The 20,780-nt window shown below is 37.6% G+C and overlaps 2 protein-coding genes across 2 annotated transcripts; both read left to right on the forward strand.

The window, feature by feature from the left end:
• Positions 1-1,378: 1,378 nt before the first annotated feature.
• pnhd (pinhead) lies at positions 1,379-8,622 on the forward strand. Its single transcript, XM_051700626.1, has 7 exons — positions 1,379-1,712; positions 2,399-2,494; positions 2,745-2,884; positions 3,389-3,656; positions 4,055-4,236; positions 6,556-6,614; positions 8,268-8,622. Exons 1-7 carry the CDS (start codon positions 1,658-1,660, stop codon positions 8,416-8,418), a joined length of 951 nt encoding a protein of 316 aa, XP_051556586.1. The 5' UTR covers positions 1,379-1,657; the 3' UTR covers positions 8,419-8,622.
• Positions 8,623-14,802: 6,180 nt separating this feature from the next.
• admp (anti-dorsalizing morphogenic protein) lies at positions 14,803-17,792 on the forward strand. Its single transcript, XM_051700928.1, has 5 exons — positions 14,803-15,100; positions 16,359-16,495; positions 16,601-16,723; positions 17,044-17,239; positions 17,365-17,792. The coding sequence occupies exons 1-5, from the start codon at positions 14,803-14,805 to the stop codon at positions 17,790-17,792; spliced, it is 1,182 nt and encodes a 393-aa protein (XP_051556888.1).
• Positions 17,793-20,780: the final 2,988 nt, after the last annotated feature.

Below are 20,780 nucleotides of genomic sequence, written 5' to 3' on the forward strand. Positions count from 1 at the left end.
TCCTTCAAGTCTTTATCTGTCACTTTTGGGTTCTTCTTTACCTCATTGATCATTCTGCGGTGTGCCCTTTGAGTCATCTTGGCTGGATGGCCACTTCTAGTGAGAATAGCCACAGTACTATATTGTCTCCATATATATAGACAATTTGTATAACTGTGGACAGATGAATATCTAAGCTCTTCTAAATAACTTTGTTTCCCTTTCCAGCTTTATTAAAAGCAACAATTCTTGATCATAGGTCTTCTGAGATCTTTTTTTCGAGGGATGGTCCACGTCAGTAGATGCTTCTTTTGAATAGCAAACTCAAAATGTTTGAGTGCTTTTTATAAGTCAAAGTAGCTCTAACCCACACCTCCAATGTTGTTTTATTAATTGGATGCCAGGTTTGCCAACTCCTGACTCTAATTAGCTTTTGTTGATGTCATTATCCTAGGGGTTCACATACTTTTTTCCAACCTACACTGTGAATGTTTGAATGATGTATTCAATATGTACAAGAACAATACAATAATGTGTGCTATTGGTGGGCCTGGGTAGCTCAGTGGTAAAATACGCTAGTTCGCTAGTTCGAATCCCAGGGCATGCTGAGTGACTCCAGCCAGGTCTCCTAAGCAACCAAATTGGCCTGGTTGCTAGGGAGGGTAGAGTCACATGGGGTAACATCCTCGTGGTCGCTATAATGTGGTTTGTTCTCGGTGGGGTGCATGGTGAATTGAGCGTGGTTGCCGCGGTGGATGGCGTGAAGCCTCCACACGCGCTATGTCTCTGTGGCAACGTGCTCAACAAGCCACGTGATAAGATGCGCGGGTTGACTGTCTCAGACGTGGAGGCAACTGGGATTCGTCCTCCGCCACCCGGACTGAGGCAAATCACTACGCCACCACGAGGACTTAGAGCGCATTGGGAATTGAGCATTCCAAATTGGGAGAAAAAGGGGAAAAATACCCCCCCCCCAAAAAAAATAAAATAAAATAATGTGTGTTATTAGTTAAAACACATTGTGTTTGTTCATTATTGTAACTTAGAAACATTTATACATGAATGCAGGTAATTCCAAAGGGTTCACATACTTATTCTTGCCACTGTAGACAGACGGACGGACGGACGGACAGACAGATATAGATAGATAGATAAGAACTCTAGTCCCACACCATTTGGCATGACGGCTGCTCTCTAGGGGGCAGGGCTCCCACGCTGGGCCCGTTTACTTGCTTTGACCCCATTTTGTTTTAAGTGGAGGTGCTAAACACCTTCCCCCTAAGATAAAAGATGATTAATACCTTTGAATAAGGGGCCGCTTAGTGGCTCAAAGTCCCTTAAGCACTTAATTAGTGAAAGGATGTGCCCGACCAACACACACACCCAGTGTGTTCTCACAGTTAAAGACAAGGGGGTTCGGTCGAGGTGAAGACCCCTTTAGAGGTGTTTAAGAGACTTCCTTTGATGTGTTCCCCACCTAACAGCAGGCATTAGAGTGATGGAAATTTGATTAGTTCTCTCACATTCGCTTAACACCGACCGCCAGCTTTCAGCCAGGCAGTGACATTTGTGGTTGCAAAGGAAGTTGGTATAAATATCTCAGAGATAGGAGAGAAGAGAGAGAGAGAGTCCTCTGAGTAGAAGGTGGAGTGTGTTTGTAGGATTGCAGAATATTACTATGGATTTACTGCCACTGTTTGTGCTTCTCCTGCTCTGTGTTGTCCATCAAACCTGTGAGTATTGATTTTTTTTTATTATAATTTTTGTCACCTGTGAATATCATCTTGTTCTAATGGAACCCTGGTGGGTAATCACATGTTGGATTAATGTCTGATCTGTTTAACCCTACAGGATTTAATCGCTTTTCTATAATTATGAGATATGTGGATGCAATATATAATAAGGTTTCTGAGAGAGGACCGGATTTACCATGGTTTTAGACATGGTACAATGGTCAAACCATGTTTGTTTTTTTAAGTACTTTGGAGTAGTACGTAAATATCACAGTACATCAATACCATGTTACAGACACAAGTACTTTTTTTTCCCCCCGCAAAGTCTGAGACTAAATCTGGGATTGTTTTCATGTAAACCTAGAAATAAACTTAATGTTTTATTATTTACAAAATTGAATTGAAAACAACAAATATTTTAGTTTAAAATGAACTGCACTGTTTTAGTTCTTGGACCATGGTATTACCATCTGGTACTGTTACTGTACCATGGTACCACCACAGTAGTTTTAAATTGGACAGGTTGCCTATGCAAACAAAGATAAAATGGCAGTGTTGCATTATAATTCTGATCTATGACATTAGATCATTCAAATGGCAATTTTAGCTGATCTGATCACGTTTGTCTTAGTTGACATGAGATTATTGCACTAATATGATATCACTTGTTTATGTGTGCCATTCAGTTGCAGTTGTTCTAGTTAAAAACACAGAATCCAGAAACCTGTTTACAGAGCGCGCATGCTGCAGACGCCAGAGTCACGTCATTTACATCGGCAAAGGTGAGTTTTGTCGCCCCCTATCGGCCGTGTCCGCAACTGTCCGCTGTAACACACTTTGGTTTTGTCGTAGTTTTTAAATTTTTTAAATAAAAATAGAAACAATTTAAGTGCCTGATTATTGTATTCCAAATATATTTTAGCTATAAAAAATAAAAAAATAAAAAATGATTGTGTTATTTTTTCAATAAAGGGGAAATTTGGCAAACCTGATTAGCAGTTTACGACTTTATCTTTGTTTTTTACGTTACAGATATTTCTGGCAGTCCTGTTAATGTCGATGTTGGCGCGTGTAAAACGCATTGTGGCCAATCAGCGCGCTCTACGTCATTTGAGGCGGGTCTTTGGGCCTCCAAATATTCATCAATGCTCGATTTCCTGCGGAGCAAAAAGGTAAAGCGATTCCACAGTTGACCACACGATGGCGACATAATTCTTTTGAGGAAAAAAATAAATAAAAATGGGCAAAATTTAAATGAATAAATACTTTTATTGTATTGGTGTAGCTTTAACCTTTCCTCTGGTGCATTTTTATATTACATTCATAATTTTAGCAGTACTTTTGAAGTATAGAGTGCAAGTGACTACTATTTTTTCCCAAATTAATAATTACTCAATTAATTTTTGATTATATCATATAATGAATATATATTTTTAGATTGGTATTTCAATTTTTTGGGTTAATATATATGAAGAAAAAAAATTTAGATTAATATTAATAATTTATATATTATTTTATAAATGTTTTTAATGTAAAATTAATAAATGTTATGTATTTATTTATCGCCAAATGCAATACTTTTTTTTGATTTAACTTTAATTTAACTATCTAAAATAAAGGGTTGTTCAGATCTGTTAGAAGCACAACTTGATATATATTTTCCATAACCATTACAGATGAGACGGCTGGCTCCTTCATCTTCAGACCCCTTCAGCGCCCCCCCATCCTGCAGTCTGAGTGCCACATGTGAGCCTGCTGGGGTTCGAGTGGACAGAGTGATGCTTTATGAAGGCCTCCGAGAGGTTGAAATCATTGAAGAATGCCACTGTGAGGCCAAAATGAGCCAGTGTGTGCGAGCACCAGCTCTAAAGACATACTACTCTCAAACCCCATATGAGACTGTTATAGATGTGGGCAAATGTGTGGGGTTAAAAGGTGCACCGGGTAAGAATATGAAAAATGTAACAAATCAGTCTCTTATATTTGAGCTTTTACAAATTAGCCACACTTTTGCATAGATTCTAGCTCTGCAAACACTTTTAAACAGTATTAAAGGAGTTCCCATGTATGCTAGACACTTGTTGACTGATTGACTCATTCATAAAAATATAAAAAATACATTTAAAAAAATAGTTTTGTAAAGACATCTGTTTAGGCACAATTTATATTTGCCTTCTAAAATTATTTCAAGCCTTTAGATGAAATATTTTTAAAATAATGAGAAACAAATTCAGTCAAACTGGTAGTTTACCAAGTAGCAACCATAAAAATACAGCTCTTATAAATGCAACCTCATGTGGTAATGATACTAATCATAACTGTGCATCTGTTTTATTTTCCAGAGGGATTTTCCTGCGTACCCACTACGTTTGATTCTGCCCTCATTGAAACTCCAAACAAAGTGGAGTTGATCCAGAAAGTAGCTCGATGTGAATTAATAGAGGGGTGTTACCGTATTCCATATGTGGAGTTTCATTACGAGACGACATACAACAATGACAAAGTCAAAGTAGAAAACCTTAGGGTGAGTAAATGCAAATAATACAGTTATATCTGAGTCACAAACCAACAAAAAATGGTCTTTACTGCAATTGTTTTATATAATGAAAATTCAATCGAATGTATTTGAGTAGTTGAAATGAAATAATCTTTGTGTGACATGCAATACTTGACCTAAAACTATTTTAAACTGCATTTTACTAATTATTTTATTATAATGTATGCAGCTTTTATGCCCTCATTAATTAAGACCACTTTAAATATTTATATCTAAAAAAAAAAAAAAAAAGATTTACGCATTTCAATTTTATAACAAAATTCCATTAAATTTAATTGAGTAATCTTTAAAAAAATTAAATGTTTTTTTAAATATAATTAAAGTTTTATTAATTTTATTTGGTTAAATTAAAATTATATTTGATGGAATTTTGTTGTAAAATTTAAATGAGTAAAATATGCTCAAATATCTAAAATAATATTGTTATTATTTACCATAAATTATTTTCTTGTTACACCAAAAAAATAAAAAAAATAACATGATACCTGTACATAATAATAGCAGCGTAGAATAATAATAATTCCACTCAGGCTGACAGCAGATATTTATACTGTAAATTAAATAGGATACATTTAAAATCAATATATATATATATATATTTATTTATTTAAAAAAAAAATCTTTTTTTTATTTTTTGAATTTCTTTGCATAACTAAGTTTCATTAAGTGATCATTAATAAAATTAAATAATTTAAAAAAATAATATTTTACATTTCTTTCATTTGGATAACCATTACAGAATTTAATTTGATGGAATTTTGTAATGAAACTGAAATGTGTAAATCCTAAAAATAGGCTAAAATATTTTTTGTGTGTATTGGCACTCAAATATCTACAATAATATTGTTAGTATATATTATATATGATTTTCTGATTATACCAAATAATAATAATAATAATAATAATAATAATAAATATAAAAATAAAATAACATGATACCTGTACATAATAATAGCAGTGTAGAATAACAATAATTCCACTCAGGCTGACAGCAAATGTTTATAATGTAATTTAAACAGGATACATGTAAATCTAAATATAGGTATATAACTTCTAGAGTCTTTATATATATATATATTTAACCAAGTTTTGTTGAATAATAAAATAATATAAAATAAAAATATTTTAAGTTATATTAATTTAATTTGTTTAAAAATTACATAATTTAATTTGATGGAATTTTGTTTTGAAATTGAAATGCATAAATCTTAAAAAATAGCCTTAAATATTTTTAGAGTGTATTGACACTCAGATATCTACAATAATATTGTTAGTATTCTGTATATATATTATTTCTTCTAAATCTTTAAAATAGGCTAAAATATTTTTTTTTTTTTAGTGTATTGATGACAATAAAATGCTATTAAAAGTGGTGAAAAGTGGGCATAAGATATACATTTCCCTTATAAATTCAAATATTTCTTTTAAAAAGTCCATAGACACATTATTCATGTCCCAATCATGACTGTGTGGTTACAGCCTTAAATCCTGTGCTAAGCAGAGAACTTCACACCAGTTAATCCTGTGAAAAAGAGGAAATTAGTCATTTCCATGTGATCCTTGCCTAATACGCTTTCCCCATTTGTTAGACCTAAAGATTGGGATACTGATCCATTTCCCCCCTCCAAACACATCCAATCCACATCTGGCTTACGGGAGGACTGTTAAAGTTTGATATGAAATAAGATGTTAGAAACGAAATAACTACTTAATGCTTGAAAATCCATCGCATAGTACTTTGAAAAAACATGTGCTACACTGGATGCTTTGATTTAATGTGAAAGCATTCATTTAACATTAAAGCTTTGCACATTAACTGCATGTGGCACTTATTTAACCTTTGATATAGCCATTATATTCTATTCTAGACCATCAAGTTAAGAAAGGATTTGAAGTATTTGATCTAAATGGGTGGCATGTTGTGTGTGTTTAATATGGTTAGAAGAAAACGCCCTGATAAAGATAAAAATGTCCCTGAAAATAATCAATGCCAGGGGGCAAACTTTGCCCCTTAATAAAAATAGAAAAAAAAGTGCATTTCTTACACCGAGCCATGCAATGGTGTTAAGTCTTCACACACTGAAGTGTAATGCAAATCTGCACGGAGCTTGATTATTGAAGACATCTGTGGCAAATTCTCACTGTCTGCGCAAAAGGTGTGAGGAGGCCACAAATGGTCCCTGCAGGTGCCGAATCAAAGCACTTTGCATGTTAACAGCCCATCGCTGCATTAACAGCAGGTGGTGGACTGACGCCTTCTCTCTTGTGTTGCTAATGTTCTTACAGGAAATAGATGTGGGCAGATGTTTGGGGAGCTGCACCTCAGGGAGCCGCTGTCTTCTCAGGTACACGCTGAAGATCCGACCTACACACAGCTAAGCAAACACACACCCTTTATAGTGTACACTAAAACACAGCACTGCTTGCTTTGACACTTAGGCCAGTCTTTACACCAACACAAGAAGCATGGCTCTTTTTTATTATCTACATATGTCCTTCTATATTGAAAATGCATTTTAATCAACAAATGCAGACCAAAAATATCCTGGCTATTGCTCATTATAATAATGTTTGTTGATGCTTTGCCACTTGTTTTCATGATAAAGATATGCACTGGAACATTTTGACAATACAAAAAGAAAGTTAAATGCAGATCTAGTTATTAGATAAAGGTGTATTATTGGAAGATGGTGAAATATCAAAAACAAAGTATTTACAGTTTGCAGGTCATGTTTGATGTGTAAGTTATATACATATGGAAGACTTTGACGTTGCAAGTATTTTCGTATATTTGTTTAACTGGCTGATACTCATTATCAGAGCCTATTTAGCCAGAGACGGAGCACTTGCATTAAAATGAAAAGGAGATATTGCAGCACCCAATATGGCAGATGTAGAACAGGAAGTCCCACCTTATAAGGGAAAAAGCCAATCACCTATTAGAAACAGACATCACCTGTCAGTTAACTCGAGAACGTGCATGAGCATTAGCTGGAGCAGCCTGAAAAATAGCTTTTTTCTTGATCTGAGCTAAAGACCTCGTTTCCCCCTGGTATTAAGATGCATTTCGGGTGATCCGATCACATGTGGTCAGTCCTATATACAGGTTTAAATGAGGTCTGAACTGTTTTGTGATCGGATCACAAAAACCACATATGAATGTGGTCAAAAACCGCACGTGACCAGATTGCATTTGAGGTATAAATGCTAATCCGTCCTGTATGCGTCCTGGTAGCAGTGAAGCACCGCCCTTCACCTGTCAATCAACCGCTGCGCTAAAACAAGAGTTTAAACTTTGCCGTTTATGAGCGGCTTTAAATGGAAATAACCATCCGATTGGAAAATTGAAAAAAGCACATACATACACAATCACAAGAGTGTCACAGATCTAGTGTGTCTGATATGAACACATGACAAGCACGAACACCTGAAGCTCCTCTAATACAGATAATCCACTAAAATAACAGATAATTCTGCTTGACATGTTGCGTTTGTGCTTATATTACATTTCAACCACATCTGGGAGAAACAGCACGCCATTCTTTTCTGACATTGTTGCACTTTATTAACATGCAGTAACACAATGACCTAGTGACTGCTGTATGTCATCATGAAACAGAGACCCTCCCCTCCAAATCTGAACACAAGTGGTCACAGGAGGTGCATTTAAGTGATCAGGTGTAAACAGCGATGTGACTCACCTGACCACATGTGATCAGATTACCCGAGACGCATCGTAATACCAGGTGGAAAAGGGGTCAAAGAAGCAACATTTATGATAGATTTTAATGCGGATTTGAAATATGTTCGTTGATCGTAATCATACGTAGATAAGAGCTGTACATTTGTGCTGCGTGGGAGCGTTTAAAAGATGGCAGTCAAGTGGATTGACTTGCCTTGGAAGGGACTTTTAGTGCAGTCAGTGTTTTGTGGATGTTAGCACTAATGCAATCCCCTCTTCTGTCGTGTTTCTTTTTCTTTTCTGTTTCTTTCCGCAGGAGTGCGTCGAATCTAGGTGAATGCTTGTTGTGGGCTGAAGGACAGGGCAACGCTTGTGTTCCACATGACTATGAGAGCCACACTTTCCTGAGTCAACACGGCCAAATCCGCACCATTCTGGCCATCACTTCCTGTCTATGCCAGTCTTGAACACAGCGCCCGCTACTGGAACACTCCACCAACTGCTGTGAATGCAGACGGAATTTGATTGTTTCCCTCCCAAATTTTGCATGACCCCAAATGTCTGGTTTGGAGCAGTTTGATATGGCACGCTGCAATTATGCTGTTTAATCATGGCAAACATTTCTGTAATATATGTAAATTATGTAAACTGTAATTTGTAAATAAAATCTATGCAAGTGAAATAAATCTTTGGATTAAATGAATTAAAAACAATATGCACAGAAAACTAAATGATGTAACACATGCAAATCATGTTGCGGTTTTAAATAGTGTAACAAATCAACCAGTATTTAAGACATTAGCAAGAAATGCAAATGACAAAGAGGTTTTGCACATGTGCTGTAAGACATAGATAAATCTGGGAAAAACATTTTGAAAACTTATATAAAGAAATCCCACCAAAACAACTAAATGAGAATTATAATCAGCTCAAACAAAAACTACAAATATATGAAGACACAATAAAAAAAATAAATAAATAAAAATCCACTTGACTTTCCAATAACGCATGACGAATTGGTACAAAAATGGGGGTAAACTTTGTGGCATTTTAAAAACAAATGTTCACCCAGAAGTGAGTGCGGCAGGGCTGTAGTCTGAGTCCAACACTGTTCAACATTTACATTAATGAATTAGCGGTGCAGTTGGAACAGTCTACAGCCCCTGGACTCGCTCTCCAAGACAAAGACATAACATTTCTGCTCTATGCAGATGACCTGGTGTTGCAGTCACCCACCCACAGGGACTACAGCAGCATCTGGACCTGCTGAAGAACTACTGCCAGAACTGGGCCCTGGCAGTAAACCTCAAGAAGGCAAACATTAAGCCCAGATGTCAGGAACACAGATACCAGTTCTCTCCAGGCAGCACCGCCCTTGAGCACACGATGCAGTATACTTACCCTGGCCTGATTATCACTGCATCAGGGAGTTTCAATAAGGCAGTGAATGCACTAAAAAAAAGCTTGAAGAGCTCTATACGCTATTAAGAAAAAGTTCTATAATATCGAATTACCAATTCCAATCTTGTTAAAATTTTTGATAGTGTCACACATCCCATAGTGCTGTATGGAAGTGAGGTATGGGGTCCACTCAGTGATCAGAACTACACTAGATGGGACAAGCATCCAACAGAATCCCTGCATGCAGAAATCTGCAAATTAATCTTGAAATTACAAAGGAAAACACGCAATTATGCATGTAGGGCAGAATTAGGACGATTCCCATTGATCATTAATATACAAAAAAAAAAAAAAAAAAAAGATCTCTAAATTTTGGGAAGCTTTTAAAATCAAGTCCCACAGGATCGCTACATTTTAAAGCGCTACAAACCCAAGAATTGAACCCTGAGAGAAGTCCCCTAAGTAAGCTGGTTCTGAGAGTCACTAACCCAGTTAACACTACCAACACTAACCAAGTACAGGCTCAGTGAGCACAGTCTAGCCATCGAGAGAGGCAGACACAGAAAAACATGGTTACCCAGAGAAGAAAGGGTATTATGCTCACTGTACGACAAGTGAGGTCGTGACAGAGGTGCACTTGTCCTTCACTGCCAAAAATGTAAAGCAATGAGGGACATTTACAAATAGCTTAAACTACTTTACAACAATGACATAACAAATACATAAGAAAATAATACTTGGAGAGGGACACACAGATGCACAGGCTGCAAGATACGTTTTAATGTGCCACAGCCTGAGAGACAGTGGGTGAATATGTTTTATGTGTTTTACCTCAGTGTGTTACCCTATTGTTCACCACAGTGACCCTCAGTATATGTGAATGTGTATGTAAACATGTTAGTGGTCTATTATTTAAACTGATATTTAAACACTGTGTTCTTCAGCTGTTCACAAACGTTCTTATTTGTTACATTGTTCAACTAAATTTAATTATAGATTACGGACGGACGGACGGACAGACATATAGATAGATAGACCTACACAGACAGACAGATTGATAGATAGACAGACACACACACACACACACACACACACACACACCACACACAGAGACAGACAGACAGACACACACACAGAGAGAGAGGCAGACAGGCAGATAGATAAATAATAAATAGACAGACAGACAGACATACACACACACACACACACACACAGTCAGACAGACAGGCGGATAGACAGATAATAGACAGACAAACATATAGACAGACAGATAGATAGACACACACACACAGAGAGAGAGAGGCAGACAGGCAGATAGATAATAAATAGACAGACAGACAGACAGACACACACACACACACACACACACACACACACATGTTGGTGCAGCTATCATTATGAGGACTCTCCATAGACATAATGACTTTTATACTGTACAAACTATAGATTCTATCCCCTAACCCTAATCCTACTCCTAAACCTAACCCTCACAAAAAACTTTCTGCATTTTTACATTTTCAATAAAACATCGTTTAGTATGTTTTTTAAGTGATTTGAATTATGGGGACACTAGAAATGTCCTCATAAACCACATTTATAGCATAATACCCTTGTAATTACCAGTTTATAACCTAAAAAAAGTCCTCGTAAACCACTTAAACCTGCCCAGTCAGACAGACAGGTGGATAGACAGATAATAGACAGACAAACATATAGACAGACAGACAGAGAGACAGACAGGCAGGCAGACGGACATACAGGTAGATAGATTGACAGACAGACAGACAGTCATTGTTATTTGTATAAATGGTGCTTTTCATAACACACGTCGTTTCAAAGCAGCTTTACAGAAAATCATGCATTAACAGAAAATGAAACTGTAATATCTATAATGTCTTAGAGTCATCATTGTGTAATTTGATTAAATATGATTGTGAACTGTGTATACAAATTAAATAATAAAATAATAATTGTATTTAGAACACCAGTGAGCAAGCTGAAGGTCACTGTGGCAAGGAACACAAAACTCCATAAGATGCTGGTGAACACACACACACACAGACAGATAGATAGACAGACAGATACAGACAGACAGACAGACACACACAGACAGATAGATAGATAGATAGATAGATAGATAGATAGACAGACAATAAAAAGATAGATATACAGACAGATAGATAGATAGATAGATAGATAGATAGATAGATAGATAGATAGATAGATAGATAGGCAGACAGACAATAAAAAGATAGACAGACAGACAGACAGACAGATAGATAGATAGGCAGACAGACAATAAAAAGATAGATATACAGACAGACAGACAGACAGACAGATAGGCAGACAGACAATAAAAAGATAGACAGACAGACAGACAGACAGATAGATAGATAGATAGATAGATAGATAGATAGATAGATAGATAGATAGGCAGACAGACAGGCAGACAGACAATAAAAAGATAGATATACAGACAGACAGATAGGCAGACAGACAATAAAAAGATAGACAGACAGATAGATAGATAGATAGATAGATAGATAGATAGATAGATAGATAGATAGGCAGACAGACAATAAAAAGATATACAGACAGACAGACAGACAGACAGACAGATAGGCAGACAGACAATAAAAAGATAGACAGACAGACAGACAGACAGACAGACAGATAGATAGATAGATAGATAGATAGATAGATAGATAGATAGATAGATAGATAGATAGATAGATAGGCAGACAGACAGGCAGACAGACAATAAAAAGATAGATATACAGACAGACAGATAGGCAGACAGACAATAAAAAGATAGACAGACAGACAGATAGATAGATAGATAGATAGATAGATAGATAGATAGATAGATAGATAGATAGATAGAAATACAGACAGATAAATAGATAGATAGATAGATAGATAGATAGATAGATAGATAGATAGATAGATAGATAGATAGGCAGACAGACAATAAAAAGATATACAGACAGACAGACAGACAGACAGACAGAGAGATAGGCAGACAGACAATAAAAAGATAGACAGACAGACAGACAGACAGACAGATAGATAGATAGATAGATAGATAGATAGATAGATAGATAGATAGATAGATAGATAGATAGATAGATAGATAGGCAGACAGACAGGCAGACAGACAATAAAAAGATAGATATACAGACAGACAGATAGGTAGACAGACAATAAAAAGATAGACAGACAGATAGATAGATAGATAGATAGATAGATAGATAGATAGATAGATAGATAGATAGATAGATAGGCAGACAGACAATAAAAAGATATACAGACAGACAGACAGACAGACAGACAGATAGGCAGACAGACAATAAAAAGATAGACAGACAGACAGACAGATAGATAGATAGATAGATAGATAGATAGATAGATAGATAGATAGATAGATAGATAGATAGATAGGCAGACAGACAGGCAGACAGACAATAAAAAGATAGATATACAGACAGACAGATAGGCAGACAGACAATAAAAAGATAGACAGACAGATAGATAGATAGATAGATAGATAGATAGATAGATAGATAGATAGATAGATAGATAGATAGATAGGCAGACAGACAATAAAAAGATATACAGACAGACAGACAGACAGACAGACAGACAGACAGAGAGATAGGCAGACAGACAATAAAAAGATAGACAGACAGACAGACAGACAGACAGATAGATAGATAGATAGATAGATAGATAGATAGATAGATAGATAGATAGATAGATAGATAGATAGATAGGCAGACAGACAGGCAGACAGACAATAAAAAGATAGATATACAGACAGACAGATAGGCAGACAGACAATAAAAAGATATACAGACAGACAGACAGACAGATAGATAGATAGGCAGACAGACAATAAAAAGATAGATATACAGACAGACAGACAGACAGACAGACAGACAGACAGAGAGATAGGCAGACAGACAATAAAAAGATAGACAGACAGACAGACAGACAGACAGACAGATAGATAGATAGATAGATAGATAGATAGATAGATAGATAGATAGATAGATATATAGATAGATAGATAGATAGATAGATAGATAGATAGATAGATAGATAGATAGATAGATAGATAGGCAGACAGACAGGCAGACAGACAATAAAAAGATAGATAGACAGACAGACAGACAGACAGACAGATAGATAGATAGACAGACAGACAGACAGACAGACAGACAGACAGATAGATAGATAGATAGATAGATAGATAGATAGATAGATAGATAGATAGATAGATAGATAGATAGATAGATAGATAGATCTCTTAAACATGCAGGTTTCAATGCAACATGTTTGCTTCATTGCAATTGTATGTGACTTTTGACGTTCAAGTGAGTAAATTACACTTACAACATTTGCACACATTTAATTTAGTCTTTGAGGGTGTAAGAGGGATATCCTATAATGATGCTTTGCTTGTGGTTTGAAGATTGGAGGGTCAAATATGTTACCTTTGAACAGAATAGAACTCTTGGGTATTTTTGTGCTATTTTAATTTATAATCTAATAAATGAGCGCACTTTTGGGCATCGCAAAAAGCACCCTTATTTTACATAATATAACAAGAGCTCATTCAATCAATTAGGCTTCTGCAGTCCATTAGTATTAAGAAATCTCCACAGTGCGAGACGGACCTGGAGATTCAGACACACTGTAATGACCCCCTAATGAAAACAAACAATTACAATCAGATTACAAATTAAAACAGGCAAAAACACTCACACTTACATGAACACACTATTGATAATACTAGAGGAGGAATGAGCACGTTTATGCAAATATCCATTAATGCTTTCATTAACATATGTGCCAGCAGTTTCTCTTTGCCTTTTTAAAATGAGGTGATTTTTAATGTACCTACACACAAATCACTGTTTGAGCAGGTGTGTTTGTGATTAACATGAACACACAGGGCACATGCTGGAGCCTTGTCTCAGTGTTTGTCGGAATAATTGTTGTTCCTGTATCACATTATCCTCGTTTGTCTTAATTAATGGATCCATTTAAAGCAAGTTAACCACCTGCTGCGCGCAAACAGTGCGTAAAGATTCAACTCGTATCACTTGGATGACACAAATATAATGTAGGCTACTATAATGAATCAGCCTTTAATTTCTTCAATGTACATATTTAGGGATTTCTAGAGCAATGCAATATTGATAAACACGAATTTCCTCACAGGATCTCTCGGATGGACCACCAGTCCTGTTCGCACCTTGTTAACACCGCCATTAGATTTGCTTTACATGCACTGATTGTTGATTTACATTTGCGACTAAATAGCAGCTCTTTATGGCTGTTGACCGAAGACTTAGAGAAAGAGCTTGGTAGCATCTTATAAAACGGTGCCAATCCGGTGCTGGTTCATTCAGTCAAGCTCCAGCATCCAAAGAACATCTCACATCATGTTGCCTGCAGTCATCTGGATCTCCATGGTGGGACTCGCCATCAGCAGACCTTCTCTGAATTACCTGGAAAACCACTTTTCCGTGGAAAGCGAGTCTGAAGAAGTGCGTTCAGAGGCGATTAAAAGGCTTTTGGAGGTGTTTGGGATGGAGGACCCTCCTGCAGCTCTGGTTCGGGGACACAAACAGCCTCCTCAGTACATGCTGGACCTTTACAACACCGTCGCGGATGTGGATGGAGTCACCAAAGACCCAACGCTCCTGGAGGGAAACACGGTCCGAAGTTTCTTTGATAAACGTAAGATATGATTTAACGACCTCATTTGAAGCGGACCAGTGATAATGCTGCAAAGCAGTTGTAATTTTCGCATTGTTTGTGGTGAAAGACACAATGTCACTCCATCCCAAAATGTAGTTTAAAAGATGTTAGGTACAATACGTTTTAGTGTTGTTAAAAGTGTAGTTCAACTTTCAATGCACTCCAAACCTGTTGACTGCTATATTAAAATATTTAAAATATATTTTAATCTATTGCATAGTCTAAAAAAAAAAAAAGGTTATCAAATACTTTGTTTTGAAAATCATTTTATATTGCATTTGCTTGACCTTGGTGACGTTGATCAACCTTGGATCTGAATGATGACTGTTCAATGAGTTTAAAAGAATTTAAGAAGTTAAGCTCACTCCACAGCATTTGTGCCAGTGGCGTAGCCAAGGGTGGGCCAAAATATTAGAGATTATTCTATGACTTCAATTATATATTTATAAAATAGTTTTACAGAATGCATAAATTCTGATTTCTGAAAGTGTGAAAGAACTGTTTGAATGCGCCACCTCTCTGTTGTTAAGGAATGCTTGGTTAAAAAAAAAAAAAAAAAAAAAAAAAAAAAGGGGGCGAAAATTTGGCCCATCCATTTTTATTGAGGCCCACCCAAATTTCTTGGCTATGCCCTTGTTTGTGGCATAATGTTGATTACCACAAAATATAATTTCGACTCGTCCCTCCTTTTCTTTAAAAAAAAAAAAAAAGCGCAAAAATCGCGGTTACAGTGCAGCATTTACAATGGAACTGAATGCCGCCACTCCGTAAACGTTAAAATATTCGCTGTTTTAAAAGTACAGCCTCAAGATGTGTGTTAACATGGTTTTAGTGTGATAAAATCGCTCACTAACGTTTTCTTTGTAAAGTTATATCCAATTGTACAACTTCGTTGCCATGACGATGTAACGCCTTAAATTTTGAAATCCCACAAAAACGACGATTTAAACAACTTTACACATCAAATAATAGATTAACTAATGCAAGTGCTTGTAAAAGCTTCAAATTTCTGCTTTTAAGCCCTCCAAAAATTGGCCCCATTCACTTCCATTTTAAGTGCCTCACTGTAACCTTGATTTTTACGCGATTTTTGAGTCAAAAGTAGTTTTTGTGGTAATCAACAATATGGCACAAATGCTGTCGATTGAGCTTAACTTGTGTTAAACACAGAATATTCCACAAGCGTGTACAAGTTTCCTCAGATCTCACCGTATATTGTCTCTCTATCTCTGTTCAGTGCACAGTGAACAAATTGAGTTTCTCTTCAACCTGTCTACGGTTGCCAAAAGCGAGAAAATCCTCACAGCCGAACTCCATCTTTTTAAGCTCAGACCACATGCATCAATAACTTTCAACAGACATCACTTCTGTCAGGTAAGGTGTTAAATTAACTGACTAAACAGAGAATTCTAGACCTAAAAAGCCTCTTGAAAGTATAAAGCCTTGAAGTTAATCATTTCGATGGTGTTTTTAAAACAGGTCAGTGTGTATCAGGTTCTTGATAGCAGCAAAAAGAACGTTTCACAAGGGAAGAAGCTGCTCTCATCCAGGCTGGTCCCCATCCACTCCACTGGCTGGGAAGTTTTTACCATTACTCAAGCTGTAAGTATACACTAAAACTCACATATTTGGAAAATATAGAAATGGGTTTACTACTTTTGCACTTCTGGCCAATTTTGACTGCAATTTACACCTCTAACTGCTTAGACTTTATTACAAAATATACCAGCAAGAATATGGTCACGTTAACATAGATTTGCTTGCGATAGAGCAAGGAATGTATACATCAGATCTTAGGTCTCCCACATTCCAAATGCCCCATCCAAGCGTATGTTTTGTTTCTGTTATTCAGACATATTTATGAATCTGAAAATACCCTTGCATGCTTCCCTTAATAATAAACACTATGTTTTATCTCAAAGGTGAGATCTTGGATGTCAGATGAGGGCAGTAATCTCGGTCTCCTGGTCACGGTGAGGACTCTGGCAGGCCTTCAGGTTGACCTGAAAACTGTGCGTTTCGCATCAGGCCGTCATCTCCACCACAGCAAACAGCCCATGCTGGTTCTCTTCACCGATGATGGTAGACGGGCAGCATCTCTGGAGGGCACCCCTAAAGGTACGGATGCTCTAAAACATAACTGAGACCTCCATTATGTCTCAAACTACGAGAGAGCAACTTCTGAGCGCTTAAACTGTCCTTTGGGATTACATCTTAAACTCAAATTCTCTTTCTCTCTTCAGGTTCGGATGATTCTCGTGCTGGTCCCAGTCTTCCGTTTCCCAGTCTTCCTCTGCCATCAGCCAACCGCCGTATTGCTCGTTCCTCCGATTATGATGAAAGTGGAGAGAAGATGCCATGCCAGCGTCTGCCTCTCTACGTCGACTTTGAGGAGATCGGTTGGTCTGGGTGGATCGTATCTCCACGTGGCTACAACGCCTACCACTGCAAAGGTTCCTGTCCATTCCCCCTGGGTCAGAACATGAGACCAACTAACCATGCCACCGTGCAGTCTATAATCAATGCCCTCAAGCTGACCAAGGGCATCGAGACGCCTTGTTGTGTACCAGACAAACTCTTCAGTATCAACTTGCTGTACTTTGATGATGACGAGAACGTTGTGTTGAAACAGTATGATGATATGGTAGCAGGTAGCTGCGGGTGCCATTGAGTAACTTTACTGATCTCTGTACAGTCTGTAGGCACATAACAAACTGCCATATGGTGAGCCAAGAATTTAGACCTCTGTTAACTGGCAAAATCACTGAGGTTTATGCCGTGTGGCGTGATGCAAAACTTGCTCGTTTTGCTGATCTGTAAAATATGTAAATAGATAAATTTTAATATATGCAAGAGATTGAGGCTGGTCACTTGTAAACAATGTAAATTTGTATATTGCATGTTGGTAACTATTATAAAGTCTAAATAAATTCGTACACAAAAATTATGAATGGAGTCTGTTTATAATTGTGCGGTTGTTGCACGTTTGCTTTATTGTCATGTATTATATTTTGATTAATTAAATGGTAGATTTGTGCAGTGGCGTACTTCAAATCTTGGGGTCCCCCCATGAGCCATGTCCCGTATGCAAGTGCATTTGTGTTAATTACATTGTCACATAAATAACTGGTTAAGTATACGATTATGGTGGTCCTTAAAACAATCCTTAAAAGATTTACATTAAATAAGGAACCTGGGGGGCCTGGGTAGCTTAACGAATATTGATGCACTACCAACCCTGGAGTTGCGAGTTCGAATCCAGGACGTGCTGAGTGACTCCGGCCAGGTCTCCTAAGCAACCAAATTGGCCTGGTTGCTAGGGAGGGTAGAGTGACATGGGGTAACCTCCTCGTGGTCACGATTAGTGGTTCTCGCTCTCAATGGGGCGCGTGGTAAGTTGTGCGTGGATCGCGGAGAGTAGCATGAGCCTCCACATGCTGTGAGTCTCCGTGGTGTAATGCACAACGAACCATGTGATAAGATGCGTGGATTGACGGTCTCAGAAGCAGAGGTAACTGAGACTTGTCCTCCACCACCCAGTAACTGTGCCACCACGAGGACCTACTAAGTAGTGGGAATTGGGCATTCCAAATTGGGAGAAAAGGGGATAAAAAATAAATAAATATATAAATACAAATAAGGAACCTGAGCCATATCTAGATCTCACTGCAAAGCAACCACCCAGAGCAGCATAGAAACACACTAAAAAAACTCAGATGTAATAGAGCAAAGCCACTTTTTCAGCCGTCTGGGTTCCGGAAGAATTTTCCCCATTTTTTCTTCCATAGACTTTTATTAAATCCTTCATAAAAAAGTTGTAAGCCATGAACCAAACCAACCAGCTCCGATGAGAATCACAACATCACAAACATTGTTTTGAGCCAAATTTTTTTTTTTAAATTAGACATAAAGACAAAGGTACTGTGTACTTACCGTCTATCACGAGGGCACAAACTACAATCCCATGAAGCACAGCAAATGATGTAATTGAATAAAAACCGATGGGACTATATTAAACTATTGATTTTAGGTTGTTGATTGTAAGTATAGAAACAATATATATTACGTTTATTGCAAAATATTCAGATATGTAGAAATATATAAGTAGTTTAAGAGTGAAGGAAGACCAACTCGATTACGTCAGTCACAGTGCATCATGGGAGTGGGCAGTCGCTCTGAGGCACGTTTCGTGGGTTTCGTTGGCCGCGGTTCTCTGATTGGTGGATCTTTCTCTGCTGTACCATGGGTAATGTAGTTGTTTACCATGAAATCCGCTATCAAACACGAATGACGTTGAAATAACGCAGACGAATGACTTCAACTGAAGCATAAACCATTGATGAACAACTGTGTAGCTCATGGTAGGTTTGTCTTTAAACATATAGAAGTTATCATTGAAAACCTATTTGTCTATGGGATAAATTAATGGGGTTTTTACTTCAGGAACCAGACTGTTGCACTCTATTGCAGAGCCCCTCCCCAAGGGGGAGCCTTCAAGGTTAGCAAAACAATGCGTAATGCGGCGGTACACTGCCGAGGAGACCGGAGGCCATTCATTTTGATTGGCTGTCAGTGAAGAAGATGCTTATTCACAGAATAAACTGCTTTTGTGAGGAAACAGCTTCTCTCTTAATAAAATGGACAGGGGGGGGGATTTTTCCCCTTTTTCTCCCAATTTGGAATGCCCAATTCCCAATTCGCTGGAAGTCCTCGTGGTCGCATAGTGATTCGCCTCAGTCTGGGTGGCGGAGGACGAATCCCAGTTACCTCCGCGTCTGAGACAGTCAACCCACGCATCTTATCATGTGGCTTGTTGAGCGTGTTGCCATGGAGACATAGCGTGTGTAGAGGCTTCACGCCATCCACCGCGGCAACCACGCTCAATTCACCATGTGCCCCACCGAGAACAAACCACATTATAGTGACCACGAGGAGGTTACCCCATGTGACTCTACCCTCCCTAGCAACCGGGCCAATTTGGTTGCTTAGGAGACCTGGCTGGAGTCACTCAGCATGCCCTGGATTCGAACTCGCGACTCCAGGGGCGGTAGTCAGCGTCAATACTCGCTGAGCTACCCAGGCCCCTGTACTTGTTTTTTTTTTTATTATTGGTGTGTTTGTTTACAGTTGTTTAAACCATCGTTTTTATGGTCATTTTGAAAATTACGTGTTATGATGTCATGGCATCAATGGCAAGTTGTAAAATCACTCAGCATGTCCTGGGATTCGAACTAGCGAACTCCAGGGGTGGTAGCCAGCGTATTTTACCACTGAGCTACCCAAATACCACTCATATTTTCTTCAGAAAATGTAAACATCAATTGAAATATTTACCATCTGATTTTCGTCCTCATGATAACATATCTTAAGAAAACTGAATGAAGTGTAGTGAATTTAAACTGTAATATATGTGCCAACAAAGGCAACAGGTGACAGGTAAAGAGTACAAGCTGATATTAATCCTAAAGTGTTTATAGAGAAAGTAAAAGTAAAGCGAGAGGAGAGGTAAACAGACAGAGTAAACTCAGGGTAAAGGGTAACAAGTAAACAGGTGCAGGGCTTCCACAGGATCATCTGATACCACTCGCCCTCTGTGCCAACCAATTAAACTCACAATGGTCAGACAATGCATGAATGCTTGCATATTTAATGCCATTAT

The sequence above is a fragment of the Myxocyprinus asiaticus genome, chromosome 6 (genome assembly GCF_019703515.2).
Source record: "Myxocyprinus asiaticus isolate MX2 ecotype Aquarium Trade chromosome 6, UBuf_Myxa_2, whole genome shotgun sequence".
NCBI classification, from domain to species: Eukaryota; Metazoa; Chordata; class Actinopteri; order Cypriniformes; family Catostomidae; genus Myxocyprinus; species Myxocyprinus asiaticus.

Bases quoted from the DNA above. Each gene is read 5' to 3' on its own strand.
- admp (XM_051700928.1), top strand. From the start codon at position 14,803: ATGTTGCCTGCAGTCATCTGGATCTCCATGGTGGGACTCGCCATCAGC. The intron at 15,101-16,358 runs GTAAGATATGAT...ATCTCTGTTCAG, and splicing joins CCGAAGTTTCTTTGATAAAC to TGCACAGTGAACAAATTGAG. The intron at 17,240-17,364 runs GTACGGATGCTC...TTCTCTCTTCAG, and splicing joins TCTGGAGGGCACCCCTAAAG to GTTCGGATGATTCTCGTGCT.
- pnhd (XM_051700626.1), top strand. From the start codon at position 1,658: ATGGATTTACTGCCACTGTTTGTGCTTCTCCTGCTCTGTGTTGTCCAT. The intron at 2,885-3,388 runs GTAAAGCGATTC...TAACCATTACAG, and splicing joins ATTTCCTGCGGAGCAAAAAG to ATGAGACGGCTGGCTCCTTC. The intron at 6,615-8,267 runs GTACACGCTGAA...TTCTTTCCGCAG, and splicing joins GGGAGCCGCTGTCTTCTCAG to GAGTGCGTCGAATCTAGGTG.